The sequence below is a fragment of the Paralichthys olivaceus genome, chromosome 13 (assembly GCF_024713975.1).
Source record: "Paralichthys olivaceus isolate ysfri-2021 chromosome 13, ASM2471397v2, whole genome shotgun sequence".
In the NCBI taxonomy this organism is placed as follows: Eukaryota; Metazoa; Chordata; class Actinopteri; order Pleuronectiformes; family Paralichthyidae; genus Paralichthys; species Paralichthys olivaceus.
In genome coordinates, this window is record NC_091105.1 from 1,966,661 (window position 1) to 1,988,701 (window position 22,041).

At 45.5% G+C, this 22,041-nt stretch overlaps 1 protein-coding gene across 1 annotated transcript; it reads right to left on the reverse strand.

Annotated features, from left to right (window-relative positions):
• Positions 1 to 465: 465 nt before the first annotated feature.
• Positions 466 to 18,250, reverse strand: nr2f5 (nuclear receptor subfamily 2, group F, member 5). Its single transcript, XM_069537503.1, has 4 exons — positions 16,695 to 18,250; positions 7,054 to 7,334; positions 5,650 to 5,896; positions 466 to 2,744 (listed from the first exon to the last, which is right to left on the reverse strand). The coding sequence occupies exons 1-4, from the start codon at positions 17,059 to 17,061 to the stop codon at positions 2,425 to 2,427; spliced, it is 1,215 nt and encodes a 404-aa protein (XP_069393604.1). The 5' UTR covers positions 17,062 to 18,250; the 3' UTR covers positions 466 to 2,424.
• Positions 18,251 to 22,041: the final 3,791 nt, after the last annotated feature.

Here is a 22,041-nt window from a genome sequence, read left to right on the forward strand (position 1 = left end):
TGAAATAATGATAAACAGTTAACATTGTAAATGTACTTTTTAAATAAATGAACTCAAATATATGACTTGACTCCTGAACTTTGATGATAATCATGGGTGATACTGTGAATGTAAACCAGCGGAGTTGTTTTATTATCTATTTTATTAAATAGAAATTAGAAACACAGAATGAAAAACACTTGAGTGTGTTCACATCAGAAGCTGCTATTTAGAGCTGATTGTAAAACTTTATTTGTGATGACGTCAGAAACTCAGAGTAGTTTTTCCGGCTTAAGATTTCCAGAGTCAGGAATTCATTTTATTCAATTATTCTTTTGAAAAAACATCACGGACGCACAATATCTCTGTTGACAGTGGGTCAAAATTACCCAAAACATTTGATGTTGTGCAAAACCCGTTAAAGACATTTGTAATAGTTTGATTTACTTTGTGCTCGGACGGTAAAAGAGAAAACAGAAAACGTCCTGTGAACAACAGAATTTTATTTCAGTTAATGGAAATTCCATATTTTCAAACAAAAGTCGAGGGGATAAGAACAAACTCATAGAAACTTTCTGTGAATTCCTTTATCGACAGACACATTTCTAAGGTCCCAGATGACTTGACATCGATAGCACAGTGCCATGTTGGAAATGTGATACAGGTTGGAAAAAAAAAAAAAAAAAAACAAACATCTTCAAATATTCCTAAACTAGGTCACAGTCATGAGTCCAACTGGGATATTATTGTAACGTAGACTGAGGTTTTCAGAGGTTAGTGATACATTTCTCTACGGTATCGGTACGATAAGCTCAGATGAGTCCAGGAGGATTTTCCCTACATGACAAAATCATCAGGAAGTGGAAAAGAACTTTGCGTGAGGTCTAAAAACAAAAATGAAAGTGCTGATGATGTTAAATAAGAAACGTCTTTTAAGTTGATGCACTAAAATAAATCTCTTGCATCACATTTCGGTGACATTATTATTATTAATATTATCATTATGTGCACGTTATCCATTTTTACATCACATGAGTTCAGTTCCTCTCCTGACAGGACATAATACCTGTTATAACAGGTAACGAGAGATTATGGCACAGTCATAAGATACAGTAAATGCTCAGTGACAAAATGTTTGTTCTAAGGCAAGTACAGCTAATTTTGTAAAAATATCCCCCCTCCCCCAATCCGAAAAAAAAAAAAAGGTCCAATATTGACAATCGTGACTAAATTGAAAAGAAGGATGAAGATGAGCTGTGTCGCCCCCGGCGCTAACATGGTGTGAGGAGTTTACAGACTGAGCATCGTGAGCGAGTGAAATCATAGACTGATCAAGTTACACAAAGGGGGAAACTACCAGTGCTGTGATTTAGCAGGAGTGAGCGAGAGTGTGGGTTCTGATTACAATGCAAGTGCCTCAGCTTTTTATTTGTATTTATTTTATTACAAACTCCTCTGCCCCCCTGAGACCCCCTCCCCCTCCCCCTCCCCTCCCAGAAACAAGCATATAGTCAAATTAAAGACAAACCAAACATTACATTTTCATCACCAACACTACCGCAAAAAGAATCCAAAACAAAATGTGTTTCCCAGCTTTGGCACAGGCTGCTGATTAGTGTGAATTTTTGCAGTGTTTTTGTATTTTCCCGTACTGATATTGGCGTGTTCGTCCGTCCATACCCACCCTTTGAACCTGAGCTTTTCCCATTGAAGCCTAATATGCTATAGATGCCTATGAATCAACGGTAAACTGTACATATGGACACAATCATGAGTTTTCTCTCCCATATAAACAGTGCTGATACAAACACACAATTAAAACATGTCCTCTGCAAAAGTCCAAGACATTTTGGCATTTGTCTTATTTATTTATTTTTTTTTTTAATGGCTTCTGGTTTTCTTTTTAAAAATTGGTAACTATGCAGCGGGGGCCCTGTGCTCTCGGTTGTAGAGTCCCATTGGCAAAGCCCTCGCTCGGTATTCGCCGCACTGCGATGCTCGTTTACGGCCTCTGTGGTGGAAGGCGTAGCACCGACAGCAGAGCAAAAGTCTTTCGCTGCCTCTGTTTTGCTTGGGGTTTGTAACATGACATCTGAAGCGAGTCCAACAGACCTGCTGGTGAACTGTGCAATATAACCCGTTCTACCAACCAGTCCATCTCGTGCCACATCTCAAATGAAGATTACGTCGCCGGTTGAGGGAACTGCAGCGGCCCGGCAGGTTCCTGCGGCGGCCGAGGTGAATGATTGGCTGGCTCTGTGTGACCTGGACGGTAACGGACTGTACCGTCGGAGCGGATGTTTTGAGTGGAATGGCGAGGAAAGGCGCATCCTCTGGGAGAGCTGAGAAACTGATCGCAGAGTATGAAGAGAAGTAAAGATGGATGGATGGAGTAGCAGAGCCTGAAATTTCTCCTGCAGCTTCTCCTCGGTCGCTCGCTCCACCTCAAGGCCCGTTCTCGTTATAGTGGAGGGAGATGGGCCGCTCGCGCTGCACGGTGGGCATGTAGGGCCAGTTGTAGCTGGAGCCCGAGAGCAGCATGTCGCGGAGCAGAGTCTCGATGGGCGTCTTGCCGACCAGGCGCACGAAGAACAGCTGCTCGATGACCGGAGAGGAGACGATGCGCAGGGAGGGCAGGCGCAGGAGGAGGCGGCCGAAGCGGTTGGGCTGGCTGGGGTACTGGTTCCTTACGTACTCCTCCAGGGCGCACTGAGACTTCTCCTGGATGCTCTCCACATGGGCGACATCTGACAGACCCATAGCATCTGGAGGAGAGGAAGATATTTAGGGTTTATTATTAGAGCATCAAACAAGAAGCGACCAGTCTCTGCATAAAACTGATCGAGTTGAAAAGCTGTTTATTCATTTCAAGAAGGTCACTGTGTCACAGATCCCACACAATCATAGAAACTGGTCCTGTGACTGTGCAAAGGTGAGAAGAGGCCAGACACAGATCTGCAGAATGGGCGAATAAAAGGTCACTGAGTTCTGTCAAACTTTAAGAGGAAAATTGAATTAGAGAATTTTTGTTTGTGAATAAACAACTTTTCAAACGTTCCATCGAGGTCTTGTGAAGCGTCCTGGATGCAGAATGACTCGTCTTTGTAAATGACAAAACAAGACGCCGATGTCCCACGTCTCTTGCAGCGGGACGTTATCAGTCAAGTATCACGTTGTCTGATCAGGATAAAGAATCATTTTAAATCAATCTGATAACCCAGGATTTGATTTTTATCCATCGACTGATCATAAAGGATTTTGCCCTCCACGTGTGGCCGCGACACAATGTGAAATCTTGACCTGATATTAAATCTAATTTGCGAAATTAAATTACGACATAGAAGAGAAATAAAAGGCAATAAGGAGCTGACTTCCTCAGGTGAGGAAAAAACCGGTGCTGCGGCTTGAGGAGATCGAGGTTGTCACTGCAGAGACACGGATCTACTACACCCCTGTGGTCTGCGTCCACCGCACACTAACTCACCCCCCCTCTCCCCTCGGCTGGAGGTCATGTTCTGCCTTCACCCTCCTCACGCCTCCCTCACCTCCTGCCTTGGCAAGAGTCTCGCACAAATGAGAGAGTGTGTAACACTGGGCGCGATACTTTTCACACCCTGTGTGTGTGTGCTGGGGGGGGGGCTGCACAGGGGATTTAACAAAGGAGGTCAGAGACGTGTGAACTCAAAACAAACACACATTTTTACTGTACTCCGCCACATACTGTACGTGCACTGCTCTTTGTCTCTGGCCCCTCGGTGAACCCTCGTTTGGACGACAGGTTTTTTCGATGAGGGCAATTTCTTCTGCAGCTCATTCTTTCAGTGTAAAAAGGCCTCGGCCCGTGGGTTTGAGCCTGTCATCTCTCATCGTACTTCCCCTTTGTCATCTCACACTTTGATCTGTCCCCTGTGTAAACCCTGCCCTGCTGGGTTTCCGACAACCAAAAAAGAAATTTAATTTACCTTACATCTTAATCAAGCGTGTCAACCCCTCCTCACCCCAGCGGCCACCGTTCTCGTCATTCTGGCTGAATAATTGCTCCCTCCACTTGGGAGGCAGTTGAACGTTTTTTTTTTTTAATTTTTCCATTTTGTTTCTGTCGGGCCGCTATTTTGGGTCCTGCGTGACAAGGTGGTCACTGTCTGCTTGGGATTAGCGAAGCTGTCTGTGTGATTGAAACCACTTTGCGTGCCAAGGCAGCAGCTCTGTGGGCGCCCCCTTCCACGCCGAGCGCCGTGTTCTTTTGTCTGATCCTTGGGCACACACCGGGTCAGTGGGGGTGAGAGATCAGGGTGGCAGGCCTGAGATGCCCGTTCACTGATGTGGCTTGATGGGACTGGGCTTCGCAGGGGGGAGCGGAGGGAGGTGAGAGACGATTGGTGTTTGTCCGAGCTTGTTAGCTCGTCCCACCAGGTCTGTCGTGGTCAGGTTTATTAATGGGCCCGTCTAGCTGTGTGTGCGTGTGTGCATGTCGGCCTCTGTCACATTCAGATTTCTGTTGATTTTTGCACGTTTCACTAAATACATTGTCTTCTGGAGTCTCTTGGCAAGATGTGCAGCTTTTTTTTGGGCGATGAGCGTACATGTGGGTACATCTGCTCATAACAAGGAAGTCACATGGGATGCTCAGGGCTACAGGGGTTATGTAGGTCACGGCTGAGGCTGTGGCGGTTCCTCCATCTCACCCACCATATATAATTCAACTCCCATGGTGGGGTTGGGGGTGGGGGTCCCGGGCTGGGGCTGGGCTTGGGGGAGCTTAGAGAGGAGGGGTGGTTGACTGGTTTTAATAATAGATGGGATCATGAAGGAGGGAACGGCTGATGGAAGCAGGGAAAGAGAAAGGGAGAGGTGGATCTGCAGCCGGCCACATGCGTGGAGGAAAAGACACTGGACATGTACACAGAGTGGATCTGACAAGCCATGCAAGGGAGAAAAGAGGGAACATGCGACAAAAAGAACGGACAAAGCACATCTCAGTGTCGGCTTCTTCGCCATCCGTTTCCCCCTGGGTCACAAAGCATGATCTCTCAGTGAAGGGTCCCAGATGTGACAGTATTTTGGCTGGCACTGGAGCCCAGTGACTGTTGGGATAAGCCTCAACAGGGTTTGTGTGTAAGCAGAATCAAAACAATGTCCGACTCATGCGTTTCCTGAAGATGTAAAACCATTATATTTGGATTTCACCTCGTCTGCGGCTCAGTGGGATGACAGCGTGTAACTCGGTGAGGGTGTCGGGCTCGAGAGCTTTGAAGACAATCAGACAAATGTTTTTCTGTCTTTGTTATCAGGTCCTAATAGAACTGAGATAGACAGAGACGGATAGAAGTCCTAATAAAGGGAAGGACCATGTCTGCAGCAGTTTGCCTTTTAATGAAAAGAATGCCTGTTTGTCCACCTCTCTAATTCTAGTTAAGCTGTTTACGTGTGCTTTGATACCCTGTGCATGAATTCTCCTGTGCGAGCTGAAGTCGGCTCAGCTGCCTGCTAATTCCTTCCTTTCTACCTGAGCAATAGCAAATATACTCACAGGAGAAAGGGGATGTCTTTGTTGACATCAGAAGTTACCCATAATCCCCTGTGAGTCAGGATTTGTGTGAGGGGAGTGAAAGAAATACGACTGAAAGGACCGACATGTTTCTTCCGCGCACGTGCTTCATTCAAACTCACCGGACGTGAAGAGCACGATGGACTTGAGGCAGGAGTATTCAGCCGTGTCCACCTGCAGGGCCTTCAGCTTCTCCACCTGCTCCTGGAAGACGCGGATGTGGTCCATGAAGGCCACCACGCGCTCCGCGGACATGGGCGAGGCGTGCAGGCCGGCCGCTGCCAGCAGAGGGGCCACATGGAGCGGCATGGAGCACTGGGCGGCATTGAGGACAAAGAGCTCGCTCCATGACATACGCAGCAGCGCCACCTAGAATACAGACGATACAGAGACGTTATTGCAGGGAGGGAATTATTGAAAGTGAGCAGGGTATCTCGAAAACACATTCACATCTATTCATGCGGTCAACATCCAATTTTTTTGTCTTATTTAAGATAAGTCGGGAACTTTGGTCCACAGAAAGTTTTATAAACCTTCAGATTACAGGTTTGAAAACGCTAAATTATTATTATAGTTTAAAGTCACAATTCAAATTATGCGATTTTATATCAGATTGACAATAATTACAAAAAACTGCGGCAGATTAAGAGAGCACTGAACCGATGGCAAAACACTGACACTTGTACTGAGACAGAAAGAGCAGATATATTCAACGTGTTGACATGACCTTAATGATATATTAATGATACGGTGCAACTATAGCACGACATACTGTGGTGCCCATGTCTGCTCAAGGTGCATGTGAATATTTATAGGTCAAGCAATTACTGTGCCAAGACTTTACAGCCGGTGTAAATCTGCATCCATATTGAATGTCACCAGTGGCTGTTTCCTCCGTCGGTAAATAATAACCATGTGATTTCTTTTAGATTTTGTTTATTTCTGATTTTTGTGACGATGAACCAAAATAAAATGATTAAAATTGGGTGTTTTCATTCATTAATAGTTCATTTATATACAGTGGGAGAATTTGATCACTCTTCAGAAAACTTTTGTTCTATTTATTTTCGGCTTTTCCTCTTGTCTCCAGTCTTTATGATAAGTTATGCTAAACAGCTGCCGTTAGCTTCACTTACACAAGAAACTGGTCTCAGTCTCCTCATCTGACCAAACAAGCAAGCAACATTCTATTTCTCAACACAAGCCGAGGCCGTTCTAAACCTGTCTGTTTGGAATGGGCTGTTTGTTTGGCCTGCGGTGAAGCTGGTGGCAGTATTTTTTTCTGAAACTGTAAAAGTGACACGCAGAGACTGAGCAACGGCAAGTGAAGACCTGCTGCTGGACAGAACGCCGGACTGGAGAATCAGTTGACAATCGTCATGAATGCCCTGTTGTCGTAATCGAAAACGTCCCAGCCGCCTTCCTTGGTCCGATACCAATACAAACGTGTGACGCCGATAAGATAAACGCTTCCCGAGAGGCTCAGAAACCAGAACAAAACCTCCAGTGCTTATAGAGCAACTCACCTGGTCCATGAGCTGCAGGTCTGGGAAGAAGGGGATGTTCTTGGCCCACTCTACGGCACTGAACAGCAGCCTGGCCGCCAGCTCACAGATGTTCTCGATGCCCATCAGGTTGTTTCCCTGCATGCACTGGGCCCCATAGCGAGACGTGGGGTAGGGCTCGGCGCGCAGCAGCAGAGAAATGAAACCGGAGAGGTAGGGTTGGCCGTTGTACGGGTCGGTGCCGTTGGTCAGGTACTGTCCCGGGCTGCTCTGGGAGTTCGATGTGCGTCCTCGTTGTACAGCTGAAAAAAGAAAACACAAATAAAGTTCAGTGTTCAGACTGTAAATCTGGATTTTTGATTCAACATCATGTGGCACTTTCCTTCCTGAACACGTGACTTCATTTTTAGTCCAGCCGACACCTTTCAACAGACAGTAAATACCTGTCATCAGGTTTTTATTACACCTTTATTATTCAGGAGGCCGGCTACAACACTATTAGATACACCTACGCCTGGATTACATCCAAATGGCTTCTGCACGGCCTGCATGGAAATTGCAGTGGTGGGAGCAGAGGGGGAAGAGGAGACCAGAAAGAAAGAAAGAAAGAAAGAAAGAAAGAGGTAAATTGGGTGTGTCAAATGTGACGGGTGGGGGGTGGGGGGTGCAGAAGGGGGTCGAAGGGGCAAACAGTACTCCTAAATATGTCAGCACTCGTCTTTTCAGCGGAAAGTGTCCGAGGCCGCTCCGCACTGCTGTTGTGCATCAATGAGTAATGACGAGCAGCAGCTGGTGAAGATATAACACCGCTTCACACCTACATATGTTTTGCACCCCCGCACACACACACACCACACATAAATGCATACAGTAACATTGACCCCCCCCCCCTTTAATGGCAAATGGCTCCGCCTGAAGCAAAAAGGAGCACGCAGAGGCCAAAGCTCTCTCACACACACACACACACACACACACACACACAAATGTCGACCGGCCCCCTCCTCATGTGGAGTGATGACGATGCGGCGAGGGCTCAAAGGCCCATTTGGAAAACACCTGTTCAGTCATCCCCACTGTCTGACTAATAACTCCATCTACTGTTACACAGCGCGGGTGAGAGAGGGGAGAGAGGCAATGGAAATGCAGACGGGGGGGGGGGGGCCACGTGTGAGCGAGAGAAGGAAAAAAATGAGGTAAAAGGGTGAAATGGCGAGATAAGGCGGAGAAGAAGAGAGTGAGAGGTGATAAGTTGAGGGAATAGAGAGTCGGAGTTCGACGTGTTTGAATATAGCCTGAGATGAGGCTCCGGACGGAGAGCCGGGGTTTGAAGAGGTGGAGGCAGGAGGTGAAAGAAAAAGGAGGGGTTTGGAAAATGCTTTTAACTCCGCATCACCTGTCACCTCACCGCAGCAGCTGTGGCAATTGAACGCACCGTGGCACGTCGGGAAAAGCGAGAGGTCAAATCACTCAGGAGCATTATAAAAATGTCTTTCATTTGAGTCTGACCCACGTGTCGAAAAAAAAATACTTCTGCACAAAAGGTGTTGACCTCAAACTTCTGGTTGTCTCGGTCAACCCGTGCGAGTTCCCAGAAAAAAAAGAATGTGGTCTCCCTGGGCAAACAGTGCCGTCTCGCTGGGGCTGAGCTGTGAAGAGGTGTTGCCTCTCACAAAGACAGCGTTGCACAACGGGGACATTCCTTGTTACTCGATCGCACTCCGCCGGCTCTCGTCTTGCGTTGCAAAGTGCCGATTGTCAGATTAGCCACACGTGTCTGTCTTTACGGGATTTCACAGACAAGGGGAAACTAAGACACGGCTACGAGCAACAACAGAGCACGCTGAGGGGCGGGGAAAGACTGTTGGCGCTGGTGAGAGTCACAGACGTTATTGTAATGCAGGTTTGGCAAAGTCCTCCAGACCGTGGCGGAGCGAGGACGCTTCTAATTCAGGGGCCACAATTTACGCCGAGGGGTCAATTACATGTCCGACTGTTAGCTCTGAAGCTAGCTCCTGAGAAAAGCTACGCATCATCGAACATATTTTGAAAATTGTTTTGTTCAAGCTCATTAGAAAATAAAGACTCTGAACAAGTTGTTAAATTTTATGTTGGTATTGATATTAAGTGTCTAGACTGGGGCCAGTGCCCCCACTGGTCCCCCCTCTGGATCCACCCCTGCCTCTAAATTAAATTATTTCTGATTGGACGCTCCCGTCAGCGTGAACATTGTCGTGCCTTCCAAAACCTTTACAAGTCACTGTTGTGAAAACAACGTTGTTAATGTCATGGTCAGGTTTCGGCTCAGAAATACTTAGATTAGAGAAAAGATCGAGGTTCGTCTTAAAATAAGTATTTAATTAAAGTCCCGGACCTCCTCTGTCAATCTGAAATAAGATCACCTAGCTTCTGGTGACGTTCACGGCTCCTTCGGCCACTAGAGGGCTTTAACGCTTCAATGTAATCGGGTGTCGTTTTGGGACACTTGCTGAAAAGACTCTGACAAATTCCTCCTTTATTCCCTGACTGTCCGAATCCAAATCTGAGAATCCCGCTGACCTCAAACTGTCTGTGCTTGTTAACGTGTTTCATCTGAAAACATCTTCTCCTGGGGTGAAACAAACGGGTTTCCACTACTTCTCGTGTTCTCCGCTCGACCGCTCCTGCGTTGAACAAGCTGTAAAAGACAATGGACCAGATCTCTGTGGACACAAATTCCACCACTTGTTGGGACGCTGCTGCCTCACATGTCGCTGATTTGTAAATTCATTAATCTGCTTTTATATTGATTAATGGTTAATCCCGCAGATGGTGGCGAATCTACTTGATCCTCTTGACATTTCAAAAGCCTCATTGTGGGGGTCACTCGTCGCTGAGCGGCGGAGCACTTGACTACATCTGAATGAGACACATTGCTCTCTTGTTTTTTTTCCTCGCCAACAGCTGGACGACAAAAAGGAAGCGTGAAACACGGAGAGAGAGAGAGAGAGAGGAAAAGGAGACAGAGCGTTGATTATGGTCCAAAGCGACAGAGACGAAGTAGTTTGACAAGGAGGACGGCAGCAAGGGAGAGCGAAAGAGACAAATGACATTAGAGAGAAGCAGATGCCTGAGGATAAAAAAGGAAACCAAGGTCAGAGATAGAGAATGAAAGGGGGGGATGGGAGTATACAGTCAGATTTGGGCGTCTGCCATCATCTGTTTCGTGCTTCTTAATTGGTCCATCGTGGCTTAAAGTAATTGACTGAGCTCATCATTCGACATCAAGATGGGAAAACAACTTTTAGATATGCTGTTTTTTTATGCTGCCCAACAAAATTATTCTGAACTGAAATTTAAATCCCCCAAAACCCCAAATAAAACAATTACTCATGCTTTAGTAAAAAAAAAAAAAAGAAGTGTATTCCTCATATTTTGTGATGTATTTTTTTAACTCATATTTCACTTTATTGCTACTTTGACTTGCGTACAATATCCCGCTGCTCTCTCCTCCCCTTGCCTCGTAGGTAGGGCACAAAATGAGGGCACGGCGACGAGGCAGAGGAGGAAAGTGCACGCAAACAGAGGTACCAAGGGACATTTCAGCTGCGACTTTCAAAATGCCACTTCAGCAAATGGCAGCTGGCAAAGTGCACGGTTCGCTGCCTGGCTGCCCTGGATTAGCCTCTGGGTCAGACTGTTAGTGGAATTACAGCAGCTAAATACAATTAAGGCCTATCAACATTTGGACTGAAAGGTCACGGTGCCGGGACAACACGCATGCATTATACATTTGGCTCAGTCAGACAGTTGTGTTTAATAAGTAGCTTTTCGATTTCTGACGCGCCCGCTGGAGAGCGAAAAAAATTAAACACGTTACCCGACGTGAACCTGCGTATGTGCACTGCAGCTCAGTTGTGTGTGTGTGTGTGTGTGTGTGTGTGTGTGTGTGTGTGTGTGTGTGTGTGTGTGTGAATGAGAGGGATTAACAACATTAGAAATCTGCTGTCAACAAAAACCTCTACGTATCATTTTGTGAGTGCGTCTCCGTATATTCTGCAGGTGACTGAGATCCACTTCAGTGTGAGATGTGACACCGCGCTCACGTCCCCGTGGCCCCCGGGGTTTTTTATTTTGGCCCTGACCTTCGACCCGCAGGTCAGAGTCAGATAGAAGCAGAGAGGAGCGAATGTGAAAACAAGAAGAGAGAGTTGAGGATGGGAGTGAGTTTGAATACCAGGTAAAAATCTCGTCAGACCTGTTGCTGTGGTCGTTACAAAACCACACATCTTACATCCCAGTCTGCAACATCTGACCTTCCTCTTTTTCTCAACACCAATATTAAGATATTTGCTTTCACAGAATAGCAAGGGAACTGCCACGAGAGCTAAGGTCGTTATTTAAATATGAATATAAATGTAAAGATGTAAAGTTTGGATCAAAACAGTCTGATACACACAGAGATAAAACAAATATTAAAGCACGATGTTACGCAATATTTCAACGTATTTAACTTTTTATTGAATTTTAGACTTTTTGGGACCACATGGAAACCCCCGTGACCTTGTTTGTCATTTTATTTATTAGGAGTTAAGATGTTAGCGTTACTTACACGTCGTTTCTGCTGCCCCCAAGTGGCCAAAAACTTTGAAATCGCAGCATTAAACACACATTAATAGTTCCTAAGTTATGACAGAGAGCAACATTCAACTAAATCCTCAGGTTTCTGCAAACTACTACACTTCTAACTGTTCTGATGAGAAACTAAACCAAGCTGGAGTTTAAAACCAGAACGTGTGAGCCAACGTTTTATTCCTCGTGCTAACAATCTGTGGAGAAATAATGGGGAATAAACCACCTGCACCCTGGACGAGGGCCAACTCTGTCTCCAGTCCAATGTGAGTGAGTGAGTGAGTGAGTGAGTGAGTGAGTGAGTGAGTGAGTGAGTGAGTGAGTGGAGGTATTGGGCAAAGCGGAGGCAGTGCAGGAGAACCGGTGACGCAGACAGAGAGAGACAGACACATGGAGGACAGAGGAGCCTCGCGTGAGGAGCGTTCGCTGTGCGGTTGCCTCAGTCCCTCTCTGTCGTACTTTGATGAGACAGTTCCTGAATTAATTAGTAAACCAAATTCACCCCCTGCTCTGTGACTCTGATTCAGGCTATATCCTTATTTACACTCACGCCCCCCCCCCCCCCACCCTTCCCTCTGCTCTTTATTTACCACACAGGGTCAGAGCAGGGAGAAGTTCATGCCTCTGACTGTGGAGAAAATACTTGTGCTTCCAGCTGTTTGCACACGTGTTATTTAAACAGCTTTTGGCTTCGTGTGTTTACATTTCTTTCCTCATCTCACACCAGAACTGCGAACTGGGACTTGAATTATTTCACTTTTCGAGAGATTATGATGCTAAATCAGGGATTTAAAGGACCAGTCCCCCCCCCCCCCCCCCCCCCCCCCCCCCCCCCAAAAAAAACCCCTAATCAATAACCAGATTATTGTTTGTCAAATATCTTTTCATAGCATTGCTAAACACATATGTATTAAACAAATACATTCAAATCTATTGTGTTTGCCTGGCGAGCAAGAGCGTAAACTGACTGTTCCCACCAGCGAGCACGGATAAGATCATCAGCTAAGTCCCTGAAATATAGATGTGCACAGATTCCCCACGGTGCTCCATTAGAGAGCGAGTGTGCGGCGGACGGGAGGAGAAGCCAGGCTGGGGTTAAACGTTCCTGACAGCCACCGACACGTCCTGTTCCTCCGAGCTGACCGTCTGCTTTTACAAGTGACCCGAGTGAAAGACAAAAACAGGTTGAGCTACTTATGTCGCAGGCAGAAAGTGTGTGTGTGTGTGTGTGTGTGTGTGTGTGTGTGTGTGTGTGTGTGTGTGTGTGTGTGTGTGTGTGTGTGTGTGTGTGTGATGGAGTGAGAAGGCCACATTACGTTTACCTTTGACACATTTTAGTGAAACTGGAGAGAAACACGATGAGGAGCTCGTTGCGCGTCATGTGACGACCTCTTCGCCTCGATGTGTCCGAGAAGCTCATTACGTTTCTGTTCCATTAAAGTTCTTCGCCTCGAAGTCGCTGCAAACCCTTCAGCCGAGGCTGCGCGGGACCGAGGGGCCATTTTCCTCCGGTGGTGCCAGTGTGGTGGTTGTTCGAGTATTTGATGTGTCAATGGCCAAACTACAGGGAGGGGTGAAGGTTTCTCGGAGCCGGAGGAGGAAGGACTGCGGAGTTTTTGCTGTTAAATTGTCTGCTGTCACGAGCTCACTGTGGGAGTATGGATTAGTCAATACACACTGTCCGTCAGGCTTGAGTGCTCCGGTGGGGGGGTATTTACTCACTGCTTCACACGTTTGGACTTTGACATGAGCCCATCTGTTATTCGTGTTTTAGTTTGGGTTGACCTATATTTCCCGCCGCTGTTGGGTGTTTTGTTGGAGTGAGGGTGTATCTGTCAGATTCCTGTGCTGCACATGGATGTTGGGATTATTCACTATCACTGCTCTCTGCTTAGGTCTGTGTGTCTGTGTGCAAACAGCTGCCCGGGGTGTTGTGATTCCAAGATACACACGACAGACACGATGACATTATCACCGTGCGCCAGCACAGTAAATACACTGCCACACGTGTATTTCGGTCCCTCGCGCCGAGGCCGGTCGCTTACACTCGTGCAGTGTTTCAAAACTAAAAACACTCACTCGTGTTCAAAAGAGCTGTCAGGCCGATTCTCTTTGCCTCCCTGCTTCCTATTCAGCGCACAAACTGTAGTGACAAGCGGAGGTTCTGTGTAGCTGCATGGTGAGACAATGACACTAACGCTGCTAAAGGTTTTAGGGGGTTTGATTCCCACTGAGGGCGGCGCAGGAATAAAAGTCTCTAACAAATGATATTATGTTCTCCACAGCAGTCTACAGAAAGAGGTCAAGTGTCGCCTTTGGGGAGAAGGAAAAAAAAAAAAAAAAACCAGTTGAAAGCGAAGGGCTCCTAAATCTGATGCAGTCCACTCATGAAAGTTGAAGCACGTCTCAGCAGCTAAATATTAATGTGGAGTAAACAGCAAAGTCACGCAGCAGTATTAGTGATATTAAACTCTACTAAAGTATTAAAGCTCTGCTGCCTGAAAACTGGGATCTTTAGAGAACGCAACCGACTCCTGCAAGAGCTGCAGTGACAGGAGGGGTTGCATGAAACCAGCACTTTCCCTCAGTCCTGGCGCTCACTCCGTCAGGAGGTGAAGTACACTGTGACCCAAATGTTGGGACATGTCAGAGTTAAGTAAAAAGGCTTCACGTGTCAAACTCAACAAACTGTATTTGCCCGCGTGAATCAACCACATCGGCTGCTTCATCATCTTCTCACTGACTTCTGAACATTGTTGGAAATATCAAACAAATGCAAATCTCCCTCTGATCACAGAGCAAACACTGAGTCACCTCCACAGGTGAACCTGTTGAATAAGATAATGGAAACATTAGTGCATTAATGCACCATCGAGGCTGTTTGCTTTAACCATCCTGACACTCTTCAGTTGGCACATTAAACTGTTAACTTAGAGGACAGGGCGGTGTTTGATTTACTGCAGGGGTTATAAATTCAATAATTATGACAGGATGTATCTTTGATCGTTCGCACAAATGTTTAAACTTTGTTTTTATTCCTATATCATAAAGTGGCAGTTACATTTAATTAATTTTAAATCCTCGGTGTGTTTTTGTTTGATTACCATAAAATTTGCTGGAACAATTAAGGGACCCTGCAATGCGTCTTTGCAAATTGTGTCCTAAGTAGACAAATGATCTGTGCTGAACAGAAGTCAGGCGACAAAGAGGATTTAAGGACACCGTTTAATCCCACTGACCTCAAATGCCCCAGATGAGCTCAGCTCTCAAGTGTTTTTCATACAAATACAGCAACTGCAGAAAACGTACAGCAAGAAGTGAAGCGATTATAAATTAGTAACATGTCTAACAGCATTTTGAGTGAATTTAAATCTAGCTGAAAATGCTCTGTGCCTATATGCACATCGGAATCAGTCAGGATAACTACAGTGTGAGAACAGGCTCAAGTCTCAATGTGCTCCTGCAGGGTTTTAAGGTCGCACAAAAAGTTCCATGATGCATCACTGACGCTGAAATTATTTCTCTTAAACTCATATTCTACGTTTTTCACATATAATAATAATAAATATTGTGGAACTAGATTTTTATCTTTCACATCATCTGTTTCAAGGATGATGATGATGATGATGATGATGATGATGAAGATGATGATGACGATGGATAGTTTGTGCAGTAAAGACGTCAGGCGATTCATTCAGTCGGAAGTCAGCGTGGACGAGTGTGCGTGTCCTGCGGGTGTTTTGCGTGAGGTGAGCACGCGCACACACACACACTCACTCACTCACTCACTCACTCACTCACTCACAAAGTAGTGCAATGGCGGGAACCCTTGAGGCATCATCCCATCCTCTCAGTGGAGCAGTGAGGGTATTTACACCATCTCCACATTTACATTTTGGCTCAGGCAGAGAACAAGTGGCAGCGGGGTCCTTGTGGAGACACTGTCCTTCAACAGCCTACCGAGGTGTCCTTGAGCAACGCAGCTCTCGGGTGCGTGAGGCTGCAGCTGACCATTCTGTGTCCACTGAGAGGGCAAATTAAAGAGTCGAGAGACAATCAAAGTGTGTGTGCGTCCTTTTGCATTTAAAGCCAAGTAGTCTGGACTTTTTGAATAATCTCTCAACTGTAATGCAGAAAACACAAACACGGAACTCCCCTGACTTTTAGCTCCATTTGCGTAACACTATAAAATATGCACCATCGCATCCCTCTCTCTTGAATTGGGTGTCGCTGCTGCAGGATAATTAATAAGGGGAAGCGCTCCTCTGCACCAGCACGTTGCCACTGCTCCTCTTTGGCACCAACTGACCCGTTGCTAATCCAACACAACACAACAAATGTAGCGGCATCTTCTTATGGCGGCTCTGGGTGTCGGTGAGCAAACAGCATAATTAAAACAGGGGGACAAAGGGGGGATTTGACAGAGCGGGGCGCATCGGGGCTGAATGGTTTTAGACTCGGTAAATGAATGTGAAATAAGCGCAGGTGGTGGCGGATTGTTGACTCATAAAAACTGTGTGAAGCGCACAAGCTTTGGATCTGCAGGCGAAAAACTCGCATGATGCGTATTTTACGCACAACATCTCCCATTGGCACCTTTCTCTTTGGTTTGGCATGTGAGGTGACAAATTACAAAAAAAGAACCTGCTAAAAGTGAGAGACACGTTTATTTAAATGACCAACATTTTCTAACTAAAGTGGAGCGTGGTGAGGCAACACTCCCCGGTCCAAATCCACGTGTCCAGAATTTTCTTTAATTGTTTTTTCTCGCCACAAAAAGAAATAATCTGCTTTTTAATATGTTGCTGCAAAAACCGGCAATTTGATTTTTTAGAAAAGTAGTAAAAGTAGTGAAGCTGCGTTGGAAACACGAGCCTCGGCTGTTTTGAAACAGTTAAATATTTTACTTGCAGACTTTATTGCCTGTTAAGATAAATATTTTACACTGAACAACAACTTTACGCACAGAAATGCGTTTGTAAACAAATGCCCCTCGTGCCACAGCCTCACGCTGACATGCACCACACACCCACAGAGAACAGCAGGGGCCTTACCTTCTCTCCTCATGCCCACTTTCAGGCACTTCTTCAGCCGGCAGTACTGACACTGGTTCCGGTGGTGCTGGTCGATGGGGCAGTCTCGGTTCCCCCGGCAGGTGTACGTGAGGTTCCGCCTCACCGAGCGCTTAAAGAAGCTTTTGCATCCCTCGCAGGTGAACTGACCGTAATGCTTCCCGCTGGACTTGTCCCCGCACACCATGCAGTCCACGTTGGAGATCTTGTCCCCGGAAAGTGCGTCGTTCCCCGGGGTGGAACCGTTGGGCGTCCCCGGTGCCCCGCCGGGCTCCTGGCCGCAAATCTGGAGCTGAGACCCCGGATCTGCAGAAATGTTCTCTGACCACTGGTTTACTACCATTGCCATGCTATCCCCAAACACTTTGGTCTTTGTTTAAATCACAGAAGCAGAGTCAGGCTGGGTGATAGAGATCCGTCCTGACGTCTTAGGAGGAAAAAAAAAAAGAGGAAGGACGAAAAAAGGCGCTTCCCACTTCCTCCAGGTCAGTCTGACTTTATCTGAGCTTATTGATTGAATTCTCTTTTCTCAATCTGTGAGTTATTAATGCAAACATCTATCAAAGTTCACAGGAACAGAGAGGTGTAGACATGATCGGTGCGTACGCGCGTAGCCTGAAAGTCCCGGTGCTCCTCGCTGCGCAGCGATCCATAAACACGTAGTTCTGCAGAGTCACCTCTTAGAAAAGTCAGTCCGAAAAGTAAAAAGAGTCGCGAACACAAACCGCTGCTCTGAGTTCTGCTTCTGTCTTCCTCTGCGGGCTGAAGCGGGGCGAACGGGACGGTTTCACCTCGGTCCGTTGCTCCAGTCAATCTCAACCCTGCATTTGGATTCACTCAGGATAAACTCTGCCTTTTGGATGGCACGCCGCATTTAACGCTGACCACGTTGCATGTCAGTCGGCGAAGCCCCGTCTTTGGTCCCAGCAAGCAAACGAGCTCCCGGACACCGAACAAGCCCGGAGAAGTGGCACAATCCCGGTTCTTCTTGTTCCAGCGCGCCGCGGAGAGGTCGGTGCGTTTTTCTGGGGGGGTGGGATACGCAACGTGGGTGTGCTGTGCGCCCTGATATGTATTTACCCAACACAGCGCGCAGACATCCTCAGAGCTGCTCTGGGAGATCCTCTGTGGAAGAAGGAGCCGGACCAGAGGGACAAATCTTTGCCTCTCGAGTGTGGTGCTTCCCCGTGTCGACTGTACGTCCCTTCACCGAGAGTCAAAGCTGCAGTTTGGGGAAAGTGTCACTAACAGGCTGCCTCATACGGCTGCTCCCCCCGGCGGTGCTCCATATAAGGTCAGAAATGCCAAATTAGGTCATACCCCCTCCCCTCGGCTGGAGAGGTGAGGGATGAAGGGCCGCTGCCGATTGGCCCTAAAAGTCTGGTAAAAAGAAAGGAGGCTTGTGATTGGACAGAGGGGTCGATGAGGATGGGGTTGACTGACAGGAGAGGTTGTTGTGATACAGGGACGTTGAAGTGGATTTCACCAGAGTCCCATTGAAAAATAAATCCATCTGCAATTTGTGCGTAAAGGCACAAAAAAAAACTGAATTTGATTTGTAGCTTAAAAAAAAGTTAAAAATCGGAATGCTTTGAAATGGATTATTTATAATAAGGATTTGGATTCACTGAGACCTTTGACAGTTGTCCCTGAAGGAGGAGTGTGATATTTTGTGACACAACGTGTGTGACAGCTCAGTCGCTGCTCAGGACTCTGTGACCTCTGTTTCACGAACTGCATTCAAGTCCGAGTTTTCCCTGCATGTCATAGAACATGTGCTGGGAGGCAAAGAGAAATGACGTGTGTCTCTTCCCACTGTCTGGTCCCTGTGGGTTTCTGGGAGCAGTTAATGGCATGAAATGGAAATTTATGTTTTCTTTTTTTCTGAAAACATAATTTCTTGCTTACTGTTGAACAACTGGAGGTCACATGCAGTTTATGAACCACTTTATCTACCGTGCACTAATCAATCCTGGCTCAGCTGTACAGTGTGCATGGAATAATGTGCAGCTGTGGAAGTATTCAGATCCTTTACATTAGTACAAGTACTAGTTCCACACTTTAAAAAAATACTCCAAGCAAAAGTCCAACATTCAAAAACTTACTTATGTGAAAGTATTATCAGCAAAATGTACTTAAAGTATAAACAGTAAAAGTTTCTATAATGCAAATGTAAAATGTTTTCCTTTTTTATTATTTGGTGCTTTTATAGTAATATTACTTTTAGTATTTTACTGTAGATGTTTAAGGTTGACCTCATGTGAAGTACTTTATTTACTGAGGGATAGTTTATCTTACAGTAATACATCATATACTATAATATCATCATATGTCTGTGAAAAACATGTCTCTCTGACAAACATTCAACATCAACACATGTGGAGATATAACATACAAACGTTTCCTTCTGAGATGTAGTAAAAGTAGAAAGTTGTATAAATCCCAATGTAAAGTACTTTGCAGTATGAGTATATGCACTTTAAATCACCACTGGTGAGGTTTTCTAAATTACTGGAGGCACTTAAATCCAAATTTACCCAACTTACACATTTAAACGTTGCAGTGACGCTGTGCCAAAAATAATAAACCTCCTAAATAAAAAATCTCGAATCCGCATTTTAAACGCTCCAGAAACGTCCCTCATCATGAAGTGAGACTCTCCTCGTCTCCACAAAGTCAGCAACCACAACAAAAGGTGCCAGACTCCTCACCAAGAGAACCCTAAATGTTTTACCAGTCGAGAAAGTTGTTGATTTTGTCGGTTTGTTGTGTTATACGAGTCTGTGCCTGCGCACAAAAGGCCGATGCGGTAATTAACAGTGACAGCGTTGCTCTCTAATGGGGTTTTTCACACCGAGAGCAGCGGGAACTCTGATTATTCCCCCAGATATATAGAGGTGGTGGGGGGATGTGTGGGGGTCTTGATTTGTCATGTGAAGGTAATTTCAAAAAACACCGCAGCCAGGGGGTCGAGTGTCCCACCGCCCCGTGCTGCATGGGACCGCAGGTTCCAGGGGCGATAATGTGTTTAGACACGCTCTCACACTTCCCTTCTCCATGGACAATGTACGGGAGAGAAGGAAAAAAGAAACTCACGCTAGTGTTAACTTTTTTTTTTGTTGTTGCCTCATTGAGACATTTCCTTTCTAATCTCAAGTTAAATATCCTCATGATGAACATTTTCCAAACGAATCCTCTTTGCTGCGTTTTTGCGCACAACAACAGAAGCAACAAATGGATTGAAAAAGTGAAATATCTGATCAATAACTAAATCTTATTTATCACAGTTTTATTTATATAACTTGTGTGCGTCAGGAGCAGCTGGTGGACAGAAAAAAAAGAAAACTACATCCTTGTGCGTAAAAGCGATTTACATAATCTCATCTCCGCTATGGTGGAAAAAGAAGAAGTGTAATTCCCAACCCTGCTTCTCCTGCAGGAAAAAGAAAAGCTCTAGAAAAGACTAAACCTCACTGAGGAGTCCTGAGTGCAGCGCCTGGCTCGCCGGGGGCCATAAAGTTGGCCCCTGCGCTCGCCTTAATTGCTGTCACATGTAACCTTACCTGTCTCCCAATTAGCCCCGTGACTCGCTATTAGGAGATTCCACGAGCTGTGGGCAAGTGACCGGGGGCACCTCATGAGGGTTTGGGGGCTTAATAATTAGAGTGTAATTCTATACAAGCGAGGCAAGGTCTCACCGAGGAGAAACGGGGGTTAATTAAATGAGGATCAACCTGAGGATTAGTAATATAAGTGATGTCCACTCATTAACCCGCCGTTACAGACACGTTGAAATCTAATGTATGTTTCACCTGGTTTGTCCTTTTTGTTTATTTCGTCCTGAGAAGCAAAAAAAAAAAAATCTAATTACAACACTGGATAATTCAAGCTTCAGTAAAAAATGCATGTCGACAAAGAAAGTCACATTAAGAAACTTTAGCTGACATAAAAAACTTCACACTGTCCATTGTTTTCCTTATGAACACTTTGAATTAGTGAAAGTTTCTTTGGGCATTTTAGACACAAAAACAATAACAACAATTTAAGGTCCAATGTTTCGTCTCAGAGGAATGAAGTGTAAACTTATCTTAAAGTAAGATACTTCAAAAGTTTTTGAACAACAATCCACATCTCGCAACTCTTCCTCAAAAAGTTGTGGCCTGTAATTTCCTTTCTTAGTTGTGTACTTATGCGATTTGTGTAGATGATTGCCTTAGTTGTGATGTCATAAAAAAAAAAAAATACACTTAGCTTCAATTTAAGGTTTAGCACAAAAGTGTCCAACTCTGCACATACATCATCCCTCAAAGTAAAGATCAGACATCTAAGTGACGTTCAACAAAAAGCAAAAGACTTTTGAATGAGACAACATAAGTATCGTCATCACTTTGGCCTCGGGGAAAGTGTAACAGGCGAAACAAGCAAAGTATTAATTGTTATGTCAGAAAGATAAAAATAAACCATGTAAATCGGAGCCGAGGTTGTGCATCAGTTGTTTGAATGACAGGTGAGACTGACAACGGGCCGACATGTAAATCATTTTCTTGATGTACTGTAGTAAGAAAATGACGTCAGATTTTTAAAACAACCCTCACATGTCCGTTTGTGCACTGAAGCTGCTTTTGTTATCTGTAATTGTTCCTCCTGTTCGGGGTCATTACAGAGATCCGTCTCTAATGTGATTCCAATGGAAATAAAGTGAGGACTAAATCCACCGTCTTCACTCTGTGCTAATATGAAGCTTCAGCAGGCTCAGTTAGACAAATCCAGCGATTATTCCCTCCAGGCTGCAGAGGTTTTAGTGCACAATTCCCTCTTTTCTTTACTGTCCCTTGACATCATCAGCAGGGGGAAACAAAAAGAGGGAATTTTGCACAAAATTTGGAAAGATATTTGACTAACTAATGAATCCTCGTTAGATTCGATTAAACTTTACAAAGTCCTTTGTGGATTTTTTCCTTTCTGTCACTGGAAGGGACTTGGAGAAAGCGCGAGCTTGCCCTTTTACAGGTTTCCTCATAAAATATGCTTCATTTTCCACTTGTTTGAATGCAGGATCATAACCTGTGCTTGCAAAGCCGACCCAGGTCAAACAGCACTTGCAAGGTTTGTTTCATCTAACGTCCAGGCTCACGCGGGTGTCGAAGGCCAAATGGCTCCGTTGGAAAGTTCAACAACACGAGGAAAGTGCTGCACGATGAATTTAACAACTTTTCTGTGACTGAAAACAAAGAATCGACAGATTACGGCAAACTTTGCTTAAATAATTGCACAGAACAGTTAGCCACTTGCTTTTGATGTCCAGTGATGGATGGCCGCACCAGCTGGT

Bases quoted from the DNA above. Each gene is read 5' to 3' on its own strand.
- nr2f5 (XM_069537503.1), bottom strand. From the start codon at position 17,061: ATGGCAATGGTAGTAAACCAGTGGTCAGAGAACATTTCTGCAGATCCG. The intron at 7,335-16,694 runs GTAAGGCCCCTG...TTCTTTTTTCAG, and splicing joins AGTGGGCATGAGGAGAGAAG to CTGTACAACGAGGACGCACA. The intron at 5,897-7,053 runs GTGAGTTGCTCT...TCTGTATTCTAG, and splicing joins ACCTGCAGCTCATGGACCAG to GTGGCGCTGCTGCGTATGTC.